Source organism: Eschscholzia californica, unplaced genomic scaffold (assembly GCF_041429995.1).
Source record: "Eschscholzia californica isolate CP2 unplaced genomic scaffold, dmEscCali1.0.p SCAF_5, whole genome shotgun sequence".
Lineage (NCBI taxonomy): Eukaryota > Viridiplantae > Streptophyta > Magnoliopsida > Ranunculales > Papaveraceae > Eschscholzia > Eschscholzia californica.
In genome coordinates this window covers 28578734-28596612 of record NW_028238472.1, presented here as the reverse complement: position 1 = coordinate 28596612, position 17879 = coordinate 28578734, and the positions used below count along the sequence as shown (strand labels likewise).

The window sequence follows — 17879 nt, the reverse complement described above, 5'->3', positions numbered from 1 at the left end:
AAAATCCTAGCCAAACTGAATTCTAGTTCCAATGGAACAGTGTGACTAAACGCATCCTCCGTTGGCAGAACATTGAAATGATTAGACTCTTGACTATTTTATCAAATCCTAACCTTTCATATTGCCCACATGGTCGCAATTGGGATCACGTTCCAAACCTCTCAACTTGATTTTTTAAACTTGAAAATCTTCCATTGAACTATAGTCTGGTGACTTTGCCTTGGTGACCACCGATGATTGCCTGCTTACGATATGGATAAACTATGTACATTTAGTTTCCTGTAAGCACAAAATAGACACAACATAATCTTTCACTACCTTCCTAATAGCTAATTTCTTATCTAGATTCCCTAACCCTCTGATGATCCAACTTAGGATGTTTATGGACATTTTTTCTGAGTCTCTCTCAGACTAGGGGCTGACTTAGTTTTCATCTTGGTCTTTCTTACGGATAAACCCTACTCCAGATTCTTGAGTTCCCTATCGACCCTTGTTGCTCTTTTTTTCTTGATACTACTGAATTCTTCTACTTCAACCTACAAGGTTATTTCCTCCCCACTTTTTCTTATTTGTATTCTCCTGATGCTTAGGGATGGAAGTTGAAGTCTGAAATAAACTTTTGGTTTGAAGCTAAAATACATTTCCATTTGAGAAAAAAAAAACTCAAGTTACAATATTATGCAAAAGTTTATTTCAGATTCAAACTTTAGATTAAAGTTGTTTTTGTTTTTTAAACTTATCAGATCTAAAATCTGAATTGGGATCAATTGAGATTTCAAATGTTTTTTTAAGAAATCTGAAATGTATTCTGAATTGGCTGAAAAGTAGTCCATAATTTCCCTACTTTAAAAAAAGTCTGGAAACAAAGGTCCCAATGACTGAAATGTGTTAAATGGCACTTTAACCCCGATAAATTAGAAATATTTTGTCGAATATTTCATATGGCGCCACCACCCACACACCACCAACACCCAGACCACCACCACCACCACAAGTACATATCCCCACGAGTACAGGTACAAACCTTCACCAGCACAGGTACAAATCGCCACCACCACGGGAACTAGACCGCCAACGCCGCAACCTATAATCGTCTGTCACCGCCACTACACAAAATACCACACTAAAGCACAAACCACCAGATCTGGTGAGGGACATCATGTTGGAACCCTTGTTAATCTTAACTTTGTCAAAGATCAGTTAGAGGGAGGGGGACTGAGAGAGAAAGATAGAAAGGAACCCTCGCCGGATCTGGCAAAGGTTTAACTTTGTCGATCTATTAAAGAAAGTGAGGGGCTGAGAAAGAAACTGAATCTAGCTTCCCCTATCTTCTAGAAAGAGGGGGACTGAGAGAAAGATGAATCCTCGCCAGACTCGGCGAGGTTTCACTTCCCTAATTTGTTGTAGAGAGAAAAAGGGACTGAAATAGAGCGAGAGGGACCGAGAAAGAGAGATAAACGATAAAAAATCGCCAGACCTCCATTGCCTCACCTCCATCGCTAGATCTTATTCGATTAGAGAGAGGAATGGAGAAATAGCAACCGCAATGAGATAACAAAGAGTTTAGTTTTTTTTTGCTTTTTATTTTAGAGAAGGGAGGAGTCAGAAATTAAGGTTTAAGTTTTGTTTGTCTAAAATATCAAATAGGGGTATATATGTCAAAGTTAAAATTTAGACCCACGAATTGAGATTTAGAAAACAAATCTAACTTCCAAAATAATTCAGATTCAGCCAATTCAGTTCAGCCAATTCTAGATTTGGCCAATTCAGATTCAGAATCTAGTAAAGTCTTCCCAGTAAAGACTTAATTGCAAAACATGAAAGAGTGTCTTTCTCAAGCCTAATAAGTAGGGGTGAACATCAGTTGGATAACCGACTTTTTGAGCCTATCCATAGTCCGATCCAAAAGGTTCGTTTATTGTAAATCTCAATCCGAACCAATCCGTTCATTGTTTGGTTCGGTAACCGAACCAAAGGTAAAATTTTTGCCAAGAATAAATTTTCATGACTTTTCAACTTTAAAATTTGCTTCAATTATACTTAGAACGTGCTAAAAAGTAATATTATCTCACAAACCCTCAAGTTTACATGTACGTGATTAATTCGACATAGTTTATCAACATTCGGGAAAGATACAAAAAATGATAAACAATTGAATCATATATTCTCACATATATAATATATATAAGGTAATAATAAATGGTTTGGTTTGGTTTTTTCCGTTAGCCGTCAAACAAATCCATAGACCGAACCAAACCACTCGGTTTTTATATTTTAGTATCCAAACCAATCCGGATAACCATTGGATCGGTGTCCAAACCGCCCAAATCTATTTGGTCGGATTAGTTTGGTCGGTTCGGATACTAAATGTAGTAATAAGGATAACATAAGCAAGCTATACATTATAAATACATAATAATTAACCACTCATAATATCAATAATTCAATATAGACTACAAGTTTACACCTCTCAAATTCAGCACAAATTTGCAAACAATGTAGATCACATGAACAGGGAGAAAACAAGTAGACCGATTTGCTTGAAATACGTCGTTTTACTTTTCACCAACTTACCTGCATGTGACATTTAGGCCTAACTTCTTACAGAAGTCGGTAAGAACTGATCAGTAGCTCGATTTCATACTTCACAAGATAGGATAATACGTTGTTCAGAAGCAAAACTTGTTTACAGTCCCCCATAGGAGGTCCACATTGAGACCTCCAGGGGTTATATACATGCATACATAGACATACATACATACATTAAGGTGATAAATCATACCAATTTCGAGGAATTTTACCAGTACGAATGGGAAAATAGGTACTTGTTAAAGGAGAAAATTGTCAATAATGTGACTAATCACATCGGCTCCATCTGAATTAATAAAGGGAGTCTTTACCTGAAACAAAGATAGATGGGAAGATTATAGATGGATAATTGCCTAATCAAATCCAAGAGTAACTAATAAAAGGTTTGTTGAGGCACTATGACTGCCAAAATTAACCAAACTAATGCAACTGATACCCACCTTCCTCATGAACTATAAAGTACAGATCTCTAAATGCTTATTTGACATCCTAAACTTAGCAACATTTGTAGGTAAGCATCAAATTCAAAACCAATTAGCAACGAGTGGAGATGCCCTAAATATTCCCCGGTCATGAGACTTCCCTATCTCAATTTGGAAGTGCTTTTAACACCCTCTTACCTATTATTGTTTTGGCATGATAAGTGTCTTTCTTTTGGTTGACGTGAAGTGAAGAACATGTGACCATTCACACTGTCAGGTACAGGCATAGCTCTGGTACTATTTTAAGTTTGCGTACGGGAAACTCAATACCATTTAGAATAAGGAGATGTCTTAGATATCATATTTTTTGTCATGTGACTTCTGCTTGTCCACATGAGACTGTGTCACGAGATTGTTGAAAACTAAGCATCTAGACGTGGACATTGTTGACTGGGAATATTGAAGCCATGGAAGACTACATGTATTCTAATAATTAAAATAGAAACCCTAGATGTTAAAGAAAAATTAATAAGAGTTACGTAATTTTCAGTAATAACATAGACCGATGCTTTGGGGACAACAGAAATCGTTGCGGAGACAAAAGACTTTTGCATAAAACTAGCCAATCTAGTTTGACTCAATTGACTTTATAAAGTAAGGGTCCACTATTCTAATGTCCCCACAACCATTTCAAATGTCCCCAAAGCAACGGACTCAAAACAGTAAACTGATCTTTCTGCTCGAAGCAATACTGAACTTAACTTTTGTTTGTTTAAAACCTAATATTTTCTCTCAAGTGGAGTAAGAATAAACATGGAAAAACGTACCTGAATAGTAGTGTGAGCAAGAAATCTTTGTCTACTTTTATGGAAACTAACATCCACCCGTTCCCAACTCACTTTAGTCAAACCTCGGATCATCGCGTCTAAAATGTGCAAAGAAACAAGAGAGCATAAGCTAGAATCGTGAATAGTCATACTTATGTTCTTTTATTGTACTACCTTTGAAATTACTGTGAAGCAACTTAACCTACATTTTTGGTAATAACATATTGGATTTTTGAAAAGGTTCATAATATGGAGAGATAAAGGTTGTGCTTTGGCAATTACAATTTTTCTAGAGGGAAGGAAGCAAAAGAAAAATACATTAAAGAAGCTAAAATTAAAAAAAAAAAAAGAAAAAGTTACAGAGTGAACCTTCCATTTCACTTGTTTCGAGTTCATTAGCTTTGGCTTCCCTAGTGACTTCTTGCCCCGAAAAGACAGTTTTTGGTGACTCTACATATATTATATGTGGGTATTTGTCATTCTTCAAAAATTGTTCACGCTGAAAAAGAAACATAATGAGATGTACGCCAAAAGGAAAAAAATCTAAATCACATGTTAGAATACTTACCTTCGGAAGCTCATTATGACGCCGTATTGATGATGCCCTCCATCCTACAAGATCTTTAAAAGAGTTAAGTACTTCATTTAGGCTAATTGGTACAAATTTTGCATTAATCATGTGCCAGTGCATTATGACGGTTAGATTAGTTTGCTGATTCATGTCTTCTCCTCTGGAACAATTCAAATGAATAATGAAAAGGAAAACTGTACAACATCCTAGAGCTAATTAGCTTCAGGATAAAGCAGATTAGGCATCTGTAGGCCATTACGAAAGCTATAATATTCCAATTAAAGCTTTCCAATTCCTACTGAAATTCATTTAGGATTAATATTTAGCTCAGCTATCCCCCCTACTCCAATTATAATAGATTTTGCACAACTCCTATGATCCCATTTGCTGTTACGGATTTCCCTTTGAAGATTGTCGTTCCTTCCAAATCTCCCAAAATGGCATGAGGGATAATCTCCAGATGTGCCTTCCTTCTTTCAGAACTCTCATATGTTCCCCTTGTTCGAATACCATGTGAACCATACTAAGTTGAAGCTCTTTACAAAGTACTGTCGAACTCTTGATAAAGTCTCACAATGTAATACTAGATGTGACCCTGTTTCCCCATCCATCTTACACAAGCAACATCTACTTGGCCTATTAGATCCTCCCTTTATGAGTTGGTGTTCAGTGATGGTGGAAGTGGGGATGGATATTATTGGATCAACTCCATCCGAACTCTTTCTTGGTGGGCGAAGAAATAGAAGCACTATTAAATCAAGTAACCACTTCTAAAAACTCAACAAAATCATTGAAGGTGAGCATGGTCGACCATCAGAAGAAAATGTGTTCGCAAGAGTTGAAACCCTTAAATCTTCGCTAATAAGGACCACCCAATTCATCTGGAATGGAAGTTGTACACATATTTTCTTGTCCAGTAGTTTGTCTTAGACATCCTCTGTCTCGAACATTAACCTAGAATAGCATTTTATTGGCTTAACATGATTATGTGCAAGTGAAACACAAGATATACATATAAGATCTCACAATATTAAGTGGAAGCACCCACTAAACTGCCCACGGATATCTGACAAGTGCATCCCAGTGTTCAGCTGCTCAACACTCTTGTCTGTGGATAGCATCCACATGTCCACCACAGACAAAAATCAGCAAAACCAAGTGTACATGTTATATAGGTTAGCACAATCACGTGAAAAGTTAAAGAATGGGTGCTACGTCAATCCCGAAATGCTTGAAACTCAACAACCAATTAGAGCTGATTTTTCTGTGTTCACTTAAACTTAACCCCTACATTTAAGCTAAGTTATAATATCATTGTCAAAGATGAATGTAAGAAGATTACTGCTTCTCAATGTATAGGTTTGGATTTTCAGAATAGTAAAAAGACAATGTTTTGTATTGGAAAGACTAAACTAGTTTGGAAGCATTCGATGCTATCATTGTCTTTAAGATCTAAATACTAGAGAGGCACTACCTTTTAGAAAATAATTTATTAATTGTAGAATAAACTAATGAAGAATTAAAAGGATTAGCATGGCTCCCTTACAAGAGGTTATAGGAAGCTTGAGTTAAAACCTGGGCACTATTAGCACTGATCATCTGATTGGACAGCTTAACAAAGTATTTTCACTAAAAAAATATCTAAGGTCACAAGGATACGATCGAAGCGTGCATTTGCATAGGCGACTCGGCGCTTGAAGGATTGTAGAGCCGACCTGCAAAAAGAGGAAAAGACAGTAGCTTAGAGAGTACTTAAGAAATTGGTTTATGCTCGAGAAGTACTCTACAAACATGTCGCCTATACATGAAAAATAGGAAAAAGGGAAAACCAGTACTAGTTTGGGAGCCCATACATGAACTGAAGATCCTCACAGTCGGTGACCATTTGAAGAAGAAGAGGGGGTTTGCCATTATTTTCATCGGTGAGAAATAGATGTTTTCCACTTCGCCCAAGCAACCATGATGTGCGCTTTGCTGTTTTCTCCAGAAACAGAAGGCCACAAAAACCCGGGACCTGCAACTTTATGAAGTTAAATATGAAAGAAAAGACAATGGAGCCTATAACTGATAACACATCTTTTTTTTAGTTAAAAACATAAGTAATAACAACAAAAAACAAACAACTATTATGCATTGAACAGAACATGACACATTCTTAACACACGACAGATCCCGCTATAGTAGGACGCAGTCATGAGAATATGTATCTATCTATACAAATGTGCAATTTATGATTTTACTGTTGTGATATTACTTTTCTTATTTATCATTTTATCCGAACTTTACAGTCTACCATATGTATTTTCTACCAAATCATAAGCTTCAATACTGTGCATCACAATTCACATACGTGTATCTTGCTTGGAATAGTAAGGCGAAAATCTGAATTCCATCTTTATAAATTATAACAATGCAAAACCCCAACCTTTATTCTGTTGTAATAGAGATTACATAGTAACCCTCAATAACATAAAAGAAAGTAAGTAGTTCATTATACACCATATTATTAACTGAGGAAACATAAAAACTCCACCAATCTCACATGTTGGAATATTCTCATTTACTAAATTATCTAAAAAATTTGGAACTGTGCTTGCAGCATGTTATCAACATGGGGGGAAAGGTAAAATACCTCAAAACCGACATGTACGGAGTTGTAGAAGGCCGTTTGAGCCTCGGTACAAAATTTCGATCTTTAAAATCACCCCTGAATTTGTCAGCCTAGGCCAATTGCAGGTCAAAACTAATTACCTACGTAAAATAGATATTCGATTTGGCATTCATTTGACGATTGGATACTCGAAATACTGGATAATTATGTAGGATGCCCACGTACTCACAATTACTCAGTGGGCATAATGTGATACATTGCACCTTTAGTGTACTTACACTCAGTCGATTTAGGACCATAAAGTACCACTCTAGATTGAAGTCTTCTATTATCTGATAATGATTGATCAAAAAGTAAAAATTGGAATTACAAAATAAACAATCCAACTTAAGACAAGAACAAAGTTTCCCCACTTCAGTTTTTTTTTCACTCTGTCTAGACCTTGTAACGGAGTGGCGGAATCAGATTAACGATACTCGTTATGATGACCATGTTAAGAAGGATATTAACATTTTTAGAGTGATAAAACAATATCTGAAAAGATGATACCCAGTATTGAAATAACCAAGCACCTGTCTGTGCCCTCCCGAACCAAGATGAGGTGTTGCAACAGTTACGAAATTCATGCCCTCCAATCCAGCAATCTTTCCTACTGTTCTCTTTTCTAGACATGCATTTTCGGGCCCATCACTACAATCTTCATCTCTGTCAGAAGGTTCATGCAGTGGGTTTTGTCCATAAAGCCTACCGATAGCATACCTTGATACTAAGCCACCTAATGAGTGAGCAAGAAATGATATCCTCTGAAGCTCAGGCCTGCGTTTTATTACAGATCTTACCTGTAGTAAAGGACTCATCTAAGTTAAAATCCAAAATCAAAAGTGCAAGTTTAGGGTTGCTCGTGTATGTATATTAAGAATGCAACCTATGAGTAAAAGATTAGTTAGCATAAAAGAAAACTACTATACCACAAAGTTGATTCTGATGGACGTTAGTCTTGGAGCAGAAGAAAACTGAAAATTCACATTAACAATGAACACTACACACCTCATCCGCTAATCTTTCTCCCATTGTATCAACACCATCAAAAGTCAACGATGAAGGATTACACTCACTGCCTGAATATTGTGCAATTACAAATGTTGTTTACATTCTGATCAATGTGCATATAAAGAGTTATCAGATTTAGTTGCACTATGTGCTGTTAACATGCACCACCAAGATAAGAAGTAGTCAAAGCAACAGATAACCCAATATGGTGATGGAACAGTCTACATGAAAGTAAATGCACAAGTTGTAAAGATGGTAACATAAACTTGAACAGCAACATTAAGGAGATTTTTCAGTTATATGCACAAAACGGCAAACCTGTATAGAACAACTGAATACAAGGAAAACATGTTCATGTTCATGAACATCATGTTATAAGGACATTATTTCTCTTAAAATGCAAAAGAGATGGGAAGAACTTGTACGATGAATACGTTTCTCATAGCAACTTCGCATAGCAACAAAATTAGTCAACTAAAAAGTATCACCCTGTAGATTGGAAGCTATCAGCCAAACATAAATTTGCTGGATTTTTTGCCTCTATTATGATGTAGCCCATATGAGTGGAGCCAATGGGCCACATCTCACTTAGCAACCGGCCGGCCCACGCTGCTACCCTAAGAGGCCTTTTGATAGGCCTACAAAAGGTTTATTCCCCAAGTGTAGGGATCAAGTTATAGTACTTCTAATATGCCCGAGAATCGTTTCAAGGGACAAGCAATTTCACCTAAATCTTAAATTAAAACCCCCTTCATTAATTTTGGTTTGATTTTGTGAAAACTTTTTTTAAAAGAAAACAAGAAAAGACTAAAGAAGAATGAAATCAAGATGGGAAAGAAATCTAGGGTTTTGATTCCACCACATAAGTTGACTATCTAAAACATGCATTCAACTAACAAATTCTTTTTTCATATATAACTCAAAATCTAACATAATGAACTATTTAGATTTCGGAAGATATTCTTGATAAAAGCATTTCAAAATCATATATTTTAATTGACCATCATATAAAACTATACTTCTTAACTATCACTCATCATCTAATAAGCATATCCCATCTAATAACTTAACAAAAGCATGAAATATCTCACTATGAGGCACGAACAATAAAAAGATTATAAAATCTATATGAAATGACAACTAATAGACACTAAAGCTCAAAAGAAGGATTTATTAATCAACAACATAGTTCAAGAAAGATCAAATATGGTTTCTTCTAAAACCCTAAATACAAGATTAGCTACTCATTAAATTTAGAGACATAAACATGATAAAACAAATTACATAAAATAAATAAGACAAAGAAAAGAAGTCACCCAAATCCTTCCTCCAATTGTTCCCAAGTATGGTCCAAATTATGCTCCAAATGTAATTAATATCACTTTGAGAGTAGGTGGAAGTAGAGAGGTTTAGTAAAGAAATTAGAAATGAATAGTCGTAGAAAAGAAATGATATAAGAAAATTGGATGGATTAGAAAGTAGATCTAGAAATTAGAAGATAAAGAAATTGGGTAGAAGAGGTGATGGAGGCTAGAGAAATAAGAAAATGATGGTGGCTAAGATAGTAGAAGAAGAGATTTTAGGGTTAGAGAAAGAAATGAGAGAGAAAGAGAAAGGAGTAGAGAAAAATGGATTGAGAGGTTTTCAAGTCTACCAAATAATGTCAGGAAGAGGTTTATTTATATTAGTGGTGGCTAGGGTTTTAGATGATTAGGTTGAAAAGGGTAAAATGAAAAGGTTTGGTTACTTTATCTCCAAGAAATAGATAAGCATTGGTTAAGGAATCAACTAGTACAATTAGGGGCAAATCTGGAATTTCTGGTGAGAGTTATGGTGAAAAAAAGGCCGCTTGTCAATTTGCTATAGGCTGAAAATTGAGTGGGACAAAAAAGGAGGGGCTAAATGGTAATTTCGGGGGCTTAAATGTAGAAAAGGGGCACCCATGCACTGTATTGGACTCTACTTTTCACCCATGCACTGACCTTGGTCAAAATACCAGAATATCCTTGGGTGAAAAGTAAAGTCCAAGACAAGGCCGTAGGAGAAAACGGAAGTCAAATCGGAGTCCGGACGAAGGAAATATGTAAAGTCAAAGATTGGTCAACAGCATTTGACCAAGTGGACACAGTTGGGCACAGTTCTGACTAGTGGGACAAAATTCATGACGTGGCAAGGGCTGAGGTGTGGGATATCAAATTTCTGTGTTCCTGTGAAGCGTTGAAATATATCCCTACAACATGATCTGGTATAACCCTTTGCAACTTAGTTCGGTAGTCCTATTCCCATCTTTTAATCTTATCCATCTGTTTACATGCACATCGATCGGACGACTTCAGATGTTTCTACCGCAACTTAGCTTCCGTACTCCCGTTACACCCTAGCAGCTGAGTTAAGACCCTGACGGGTACTGGTCACGTGGTGCCCCTTTTCTACATTTAAGCCCCCGAAATTACCATTTAGCCCCTCCTTTTTGTCCAACTCAATTTTCAGCCTATAGCAAATTGACAAGTGGCCATCTTTTCACCATAACTCTCACCAGAAATTCCAAATTAGCCCCCAATTGTACTAGTTGATTCCTTAGCCAATACTTATCTATTTCTTGGAGATAAAGTAACCAAACCTTTCCATTTTTACCCTTTTCAACCTAATCATCTAAAACCCTAGCCACCGCCAATATAAATAAACCTCTTCCTCACATTATTTGGTAGACTTCAACAACCCTCTCATTCCCATTTCCTCTCTTATCCATCTTTCTCTACTCTTCTTTTAGCCTCCTTCTCTCTCTACCTCTTCTAAACTAAAAACCCTAGCCTCAATTCTTTCTTTTACTACCCATTCCACCATAATTTCTTTCCAATTTCTTTTCTTATCTTCCTTTCCAATTTATCCTTCTTTCTAACTACTTTTCTTATCTTCTAACAATTTGTCTCGTTCTTCATTTTCTTTTCTACAATCCATTTTCTCTCATCTTCTCAACTAAAGTGCTATTATTTGGATTTGGAGCATAATTTGGACCATACTTGGGAATCAAATGGAGCAAAGAATTGGGCGATTTCTTTTCTTTGTCTTATTTATTTCCATGTATTTTATTTTATCAAGCAAAGAATTGGGCGATTTCTTTTCTTTGTCTTATTTATTTCCATGTATTTTATTTTATCAAGCAAAGAATTGGGCGATTTCTTTTCTTTGTCTTATTTATTTCCATGTATTTTATTTTATCAATGTATAAGTCTCTAAATTCAATGAGTAGTTAATCTTGTATCTAGGGTTGTAGAGGAAACCCATATTTGGGCTTATTTTGAAGTATGTTATTGATTAATAAATCCTTCTATTGAGCTTCAATGCATATTAATTGTCATTTCATATAGATTTTATGGTCTTTTCATTGTTCATGCTTCATAATGAGATATTTCATGTTTTTGTTTAAGTTATTAGATGATGAATGATTGTTAAGGAATATAGCCTTTATATGATAATCAATTAAAATTACTTGATTTTGAAATGTGTTATTAAAGAATATCTTCCAAAATCTAAATAGTTTATTATGTTAGATTTTGAGTTATATATGAAAAAAGGAATTTGTTGATTGAATGCATGTTTTAGATAGTCCATTTATGTGTGGAATCAAGAACCCTAGATTTACTTCCCATCTTGATTTCATTCTTCTTTAGTCTATTATCCTTTTCTTTTTAAATTAGTTTTCAAAAACCAACCAAAATCAATGAATGGGGTGTTAATTTAAGATTTAGGTGAAATTACTTATCCCTTGGAACGATTTCCCGACTTACAAACTTACTATAACTTGATCCCGTACATTTGCGGGAATAGACCTTTTTTAGGCCTATCACCTTTTACATCTTTGACTCACTTTAGGAGTTTCCTAATTTTAGTCCAGATTTTTAGTTTCCTTCATTTTTAATGTTTCCAAATTCATAATTGTCGAGTTTCTTGACTTTAATTACTTGCTTCACTAAGAAAGAAACTAGTCTTTAAGCTTTTACTTTATTTAATTTCCTTCTTTCTTCATATTTTGGACCTCGTAATAGACGCATCATTGAGACTAAGCAAAATGATGGATTACACAATGAATACATAGAACAAATGGACACGAATCTTATAGCACAGTCACAGCTTCAAGGAAACTTGGGCACACTAGGAAACAAAACAGGATAATTTTGAAATCTGCAAGGGTTAGAAATCAAATTAACCTTGAAATCTATCTGTACTGCGGATGTTAAAAAGGATTGATACAATAGTCTTCCAATCCATGAGCACATCATTGCATCAGAGCCAGAGAGGACTCATGACTAAGGGGTGAGGTACTACAGTATCCTACATCGCTTGAGGAAGCGTCCGGAGACTGGGCTTTAGGTGTGAGGCTGTGAGATGACTAACTTTTTGGTTCGCTTGGGATGCCTTCGTCGGAAACAAAACCTTGTACACATTAGGTTTGGGTGTAGGTAGCAAAAGCAAGAACAATACCGCTAAGGCACTAACTGGTAGAGCTAGTGCCATAACAAGATAGTTGACTAATTTCACACCATTCTTCTAACAATCAAACAATACAGTTTAGAGAATCAAAAGAAAATAAAACAGAATGTAGAGAACTTACAGTGCACCAGAAAATCATCAGGATGTCTTTTCAAAAATTGTTTGGCAGCATATCTCCAGTCTTCGGCACTGTATACATTCAACAAAACAATTTCACAACATACCATGAGAAAATAGTAAACAAATTGTGCATGAATTAGTGGTACCAAACTATCAACACAAGTCCATTAATGTACAATAAATAAGAGTGTCATTGTGACCGATGCCATGACACCATATGGTGACAAAGAATATCTATATGGAGTCTTTACAGCAAGCATGGAGGAAAACAGAAGGAGTACACATAGTTAGGATGCTAATCTCAGTCATCTGGATGCCAATACAATTTTACTGTGACAACGACTAAGCCCTAGGAAAGTAAATGCAATTCCTATAAAATTGACAAGCAATAAGTACTTTCAGGGTAATCAGGCAAATGATTAAACCTCCCATTTATGATAAAGCTGAAGATGTCGAGAATCGAGACTGAACCCTAAGAATTTTCGACAATAATAGCTATAGAATATTAAAAAAATCAAAAATTATAAATGTCTCAAAGTCAGAATTCAAGAATTCTGAACAAAATATCAACAAACAGATCTAGAACTCAACGATTTCAACCATTCAAACCCAATTTTTATAAAATGAACTAGAATTTAACGATGAAAGTCATACTTGATAGATTCATAAAAGAGACTAACAAGAATTAACCGAAAACCAGATCAAAGTCAACAAACCTGCCCATAATACCATTAACCATAACAACTAGGTGAGTCGGAAGGCGACGATCTTCTCCAGTAAGATTAACCGACTCTAACTCCATATAGTCTTTCTTATCCGATTCATCGGTAGTAGGATAATCATCATGTCCTGATTTTAAGCAACCAAACCTGAAACTCAAACTAGTAGTATTCTTCATTTTCTTGGAATTGTTAATTTGCTTCTGGTTTGGATCATTAAAAGATGAACTAGTTGGTTCAGATTTTGTAACAGTTTCTGAAATCTTTTTAGATTCCATTATTTCTTTTCAACAACAAATCATGCGGAGGGTTATTGATCCAAAATTTCCTCAAATTCCTTCTTCCGTTTGGATTTTAAGTAGTTTAAAATTTTAATTGTATGAGAAATGAGAATATGAAAGGATGTAATTTCAACTTATTTTGATTATTGTATCTCTGGCGAGGTGGGAATTGGAAGGGGCTAGAGATATTTTTTTTGTTGAAATAGAAGGGGCTAGAGATAGGACTGCGAAAGTGATTGTTTGCCTTTAGCCCTAGCATCATTGCATCAATATGAATGGAATTATGGAAGGGCCATGTTAGAATTGTCCTGATCCGATGAGCCCAATGAAGTTTTTCTTTTGTCGCGGTTTTGGGCGCAAAGAAAAATCTGCAGAATATAAGACATATGGAGGCCAACAACTGGTAGCGCCGTTGTTAAGCGTATATACTTCACAATGAGGAAGTCTCAGGTTCGATTCCGTGGAAGTGCATATCCAGGAATATTAAACTTGGGTACAAACAAAATAATTTGTGAGTTTTAGGCCATTTAATTCACCTGGTTTAGGCCATTTAAGTTCGTCGAGCTGTAAGCCAGTTGTAATTCGGCAGTCATCGTGCTTATCACATCGTATCGATGTATCAATGCTTTTGTAATGACCGTTGTAGTCAATATTCGAAAAAAAAAAAAATTGACTTATGGAGCATACTTATTTTTAGTCCAAAATTTTAGTAGATTAAGTATTGCCCTTTAATCTTCATTTTCCCTTCACTTCCAACCACACTGCCATTTCCGATCACAACTCACTGAACTCCATTTCTTTTTTCTTTGACCCTCTATCTTCTTCTTCTTCACTCTTTCTCTTAATGACCCTATCTTCCTCTTTTTCTCTAAAAATGCAGTAGTCTGCTGGGATTCAACATATCCAAGAACAAATCAAAGGGCAAACCCTCAACATATCGGTGAAAAAAAAGAGAATGGCCTTCCCCCTATTTTTCTGCAACAAATCGAAGGGGAAGGGTGTTTTTCTTCAGCAGATCGGAGGGGAAGGGCGTTTTTATCAACAGATCAGAGGGGAAGGGGTTTCCGCTTCGTCCTCCATCAACATATCGAAGAAGACGAAGGCGAAGAGGCTTCCCCTTCGTTCTTTTGCAACTAATCGAAGGGGAACCCCTTCCCCATCGTTTTTTCATACACAGATCGAAGGGGAACCCCTTCCCCTTCGTTTTTCTTGAACATATCGAAGGGGAAGGGGTTTCTCCTTCATCCATCATTAATAAATCGAAGAAGACAAAGAGGAAGTGGCGTAACCTTCATTCTTCTTTCAACAGATCGAAGGGGCTTCCCAAGCCACTTTGTTTTCTTCTTCCACCCATTGAAGACCCGCAATAGATTAGATATGAGATCTGCTGTAATTTTAGAGAGAGAAAGGGAGAAAGGAATAGAGAAAGAGAGAAGAAAAAGAAGATAGAGAGAAAAATGGTGGTGAATGAGGTGATCGGAAATGATGGTTGTGGACGGTAGAAGATCACACAATTAACAGAAGGTCGACTAGTGGGTCACCAACAACTTGGGCTTAAAACCTCGAGATGAACGAAATTCTGGTTGGACCTGTAGACAGGCAAAAACAAGTTGAACCGTGAAGTCTTGGGAACATCGGAATGGTGCCGGCCAAGGGGACTCCGACGGTTAAGTCAGCAAACTATAAAATAAAGTAAATATTAAATGCTAAGTGTGTCACCGTGTTATATCATAATAGGATGGCTCGAGTAGTAGAGTGTTCAGAGCTTCGACTCGTAAAGTGGTTGGAGTTTCGACTCCACAGGATTGTTTGTCAGGTTCGTCTCCTGAAGCAGGTCGAGAGGTCGTCTCGCTCAGAGATTCTGACAGATGGGGAAGTGGAATGGATTAGAGATTTTAGAAGAACTTCAAGAGTATTGGAGTTCGAACGTAAGTTATTGTCGTCTAGAGTACTGATCGTACGATGATAAGTGGAAGAAATAGAAGATTATTCAGTAGGGTTCTAGTCGATATTCGATGCCCTTTGTAGACCGAGTCTCCATCTATTTATAGGCAACTGATGGACTCGTGGATTCTATCAGATCCAAAATACTTGGGGTCGAGGGTGACTTTGATCCCTAAGGAAGACTGATAGGTCATGAAAATGTCTCATCTGAGTCGTTTAATTTTGGCAAGATGGTCTGTTTCGAGTCTTTATTATAATAAAATGGTTGGTTTTCTTGATTATGTGTCTTTTGTAGAGTTAGGTGTAAAACGGTTAAAAACGAGACAAAAATACACGAAGGCCATTTCGATCATCAGAGTTAAGGATATTCTAGTAAATTGGCCAAAGTCAGTACATGGGTGAAAAGTGGAGTTCGGAAAGAACCCGCAGGAGAAAACAAAAGTCAATTCAGAGTCCGGACGAGGGAATTATGTGAAGTCAAAGTCAGGTCAACATTTGGGACACATTCGGTCAAGATTCGGGCACGCGTGACGACGAAAGATGACGTGGCGCACTCGGGAGTTCGTCGCAACTCAATCCCATGTTCTCTGAAACATCAGATGAGCTCTAAAGGGTATGCGATTTGCTATAACGCGACGTAACTTACTTTCGTAGCCCCGACTACGTGTCATGCTCCCAGATCCGCGTTTCCTTCATCTAACGCTCCTCAGCTGCTGCCGGACTGTTCAACAGCAGTCACGAAGTACCGTAGCCGCATGTTTCCAACCGCTAACGGCCAGATTCCTTCCCTTCTCCTCATTTCGACAAGTGTCCCTCATTCTCTATGTTAGTAACCCTAGTTGCCGGTGTCACTTGGATAATTTAGGGTTTTTTTTAATATTTTAACCCCTAAAATTCCGAAAGTAGCGCTACTATTTCTCACTTTTTACCATTTAACCATTCTAAAACCCTAATCTATATAACAAAACACAATGATTTGTGTTGACTGGGACAAGTCGAAAGACAAATCTGGTTGTTCGTTGTGTTTTCGATAGCATCTTCACCATTTGATCGGTTACCTACCTAAAAAAGTTTACCCACGAATGAGTGAAGGTAAACAAAAAGTTCAACAATGGGATGATCTAGACCGTCCAATCTAACCCACTCCTTCCGTTACCCTTGTCCAATTTCTTCCCCCTAAATTATACCTTTTTTTTTTGTATTTATACCCCCTCATTAAAACCCCTCTTATCTCTATTGAACGATTGTTAACGTGAAGTGAAACCGTTCTCTCTCATCAACCCCGTCTCTGCACCCATCTCTTCCCCATTCGTTATTTTATGTCGTTACAATCTCTACCTTCACAATCTTCTTTGATCATCTGCTTTAAACCATTACTCGCTCATCAATAGAGGAAGTGGAAACGGATATCTCGGCGTAAACCTTCCAAATTTTAAACCCTACTCACCTGTAAGTCTTATCACAACTTTTGATCTTAAAACAAATTATTTTTCCTGTAATCTCTCTAATCGAATTTCTTTTTACAAGAATTTATCTCTCAAGAGGTTGCAAAAATGGTCGTCTTTTTCTTGCAACATCGAGCTCGCCCTTGTGATGAAGCTTTAAGTGAAATCTCTGGCTTTCCGTATGTGATTATGCTTTCATATTTTTCATGTTATTGATTATTATGCCAAGCTTATTATTACAATTGAAGTATGTAAGTTGATCCTTATTATTACAATGGAAGTATGTATGCTGATCCTTTAATTTACATTTGATCTTTTTTGATGCAGTCAGTTACTTTGTCCGGACTGAAGAATACTAAACGTTATTACAGTAAACTGTCAAGCGAAAACTTGTTTGGATGTGTGTTTTTATTCAGTTCATGAATATAACCTTTGTAGAAGAGGTTCTTTTTCTCCATTATCTTCCTTTTTATTTACTGTTAATGTTTTGCTTGATGGGTTCTCTTGAATTCTTTGTTTTAATACTAAGTTTTATTTGTTTGATGTATTAGTGTGATTCTTGAACTCCAAATAAATACAGTGGCCATTTAGGCGCCTCAAGCAGTAATTCTTTCAGGTTTCCTCAGGGGATTTCTCAATAAAGGTTTCTTCCTAATGGCCTGGTGTATCTTCTCTGTTCACTTGACACATCTTCTCTCCCTTGCTAAAACCCACACTTCAATCATGGACAGATTTAAATTTCATCTTCGTTGGTCAAGCCACATAAAAGGTTAGTACTCAATCTCTTCTCTCAATCTTTGGTGAACTTC

General features: G+C 36.5%; 1 protein-coding gene across 3 annotated transcripts; it reads right to left on the bottom strand.

Moving 5' to 3' along the window:
• Positions 1 to 2415: 2415 nt before the first annotated feature.
• On the bottom strand, positions 2416 to 14039 carry LOC147538110 (putative lipase ROG1). Of its 3 annotated transcripts, XM_086640006.1 has the most exons (11): positions 13398 to 13990; positions 12683 to 12750; positions 8068 to 8138; positions 7780 to 7859; positions 7593 to 7710; positions 6263 to 6423; positions 6069 to 6124; positions 4407 to 4459; positions 4208 to 4337; positions 3839 to 3936; positions 2416 to 2900 (listed from the first exon to the last, which is right to left on the bottom strand). In XM_086640006.1, exons 1-11 carry the CDS (start codon positions 13676 to 13678, stop codon positions 2829 to 2831), a joined length of 1188 nt encoding a protein of 395 aa, XP_086496132.1. In that variant the 5' UTR covers positions 13679 to 13990; the 3' UTR covers positions 2416 to 2828. The 3 variants fall into 3 exon arrangements, 2 of the variants coding, with proteins under 2 accessions (XP_086496132.1, XP_086496131.1); XR_015225126.1 differs by having other exon boundaries at positions 4208 to 4288; positions 7593 to 7859; XM_086640005.1 differs by having other exon boundaries at positions 7593 to 7859; positions 13398 to 14039.
• Between the last annotated feature and the right edge of the window lie 3840 nt (positions 14040 to 17879).

Excerpts from the sequence above, each read along its gene's own strand:
- LOC147538110 (XM_086640005.1), bottom strand. The coding sequence starts at position 13,678 with ATGGAATCTAAAAAGATTTCAGAAACTGTTACAAAATCTGAACCAACT. Across the intron at positions 6,424-7,592 it reads GTTCGGGAGGGCACAGACAG|GTCCCGGGTTTTTGTGGCCT; the intron begins GTGCTTGGTTAT and ends ATAAAGTTGCAG. Across the intron at positions 4,460-6,068 it reads TGCAAATGCACGCTTCGATC|ATCTTGTAGGATGGAGGGCA; the intron begins GTATCCTTGTGA and ends ACTCTTTTAAAG.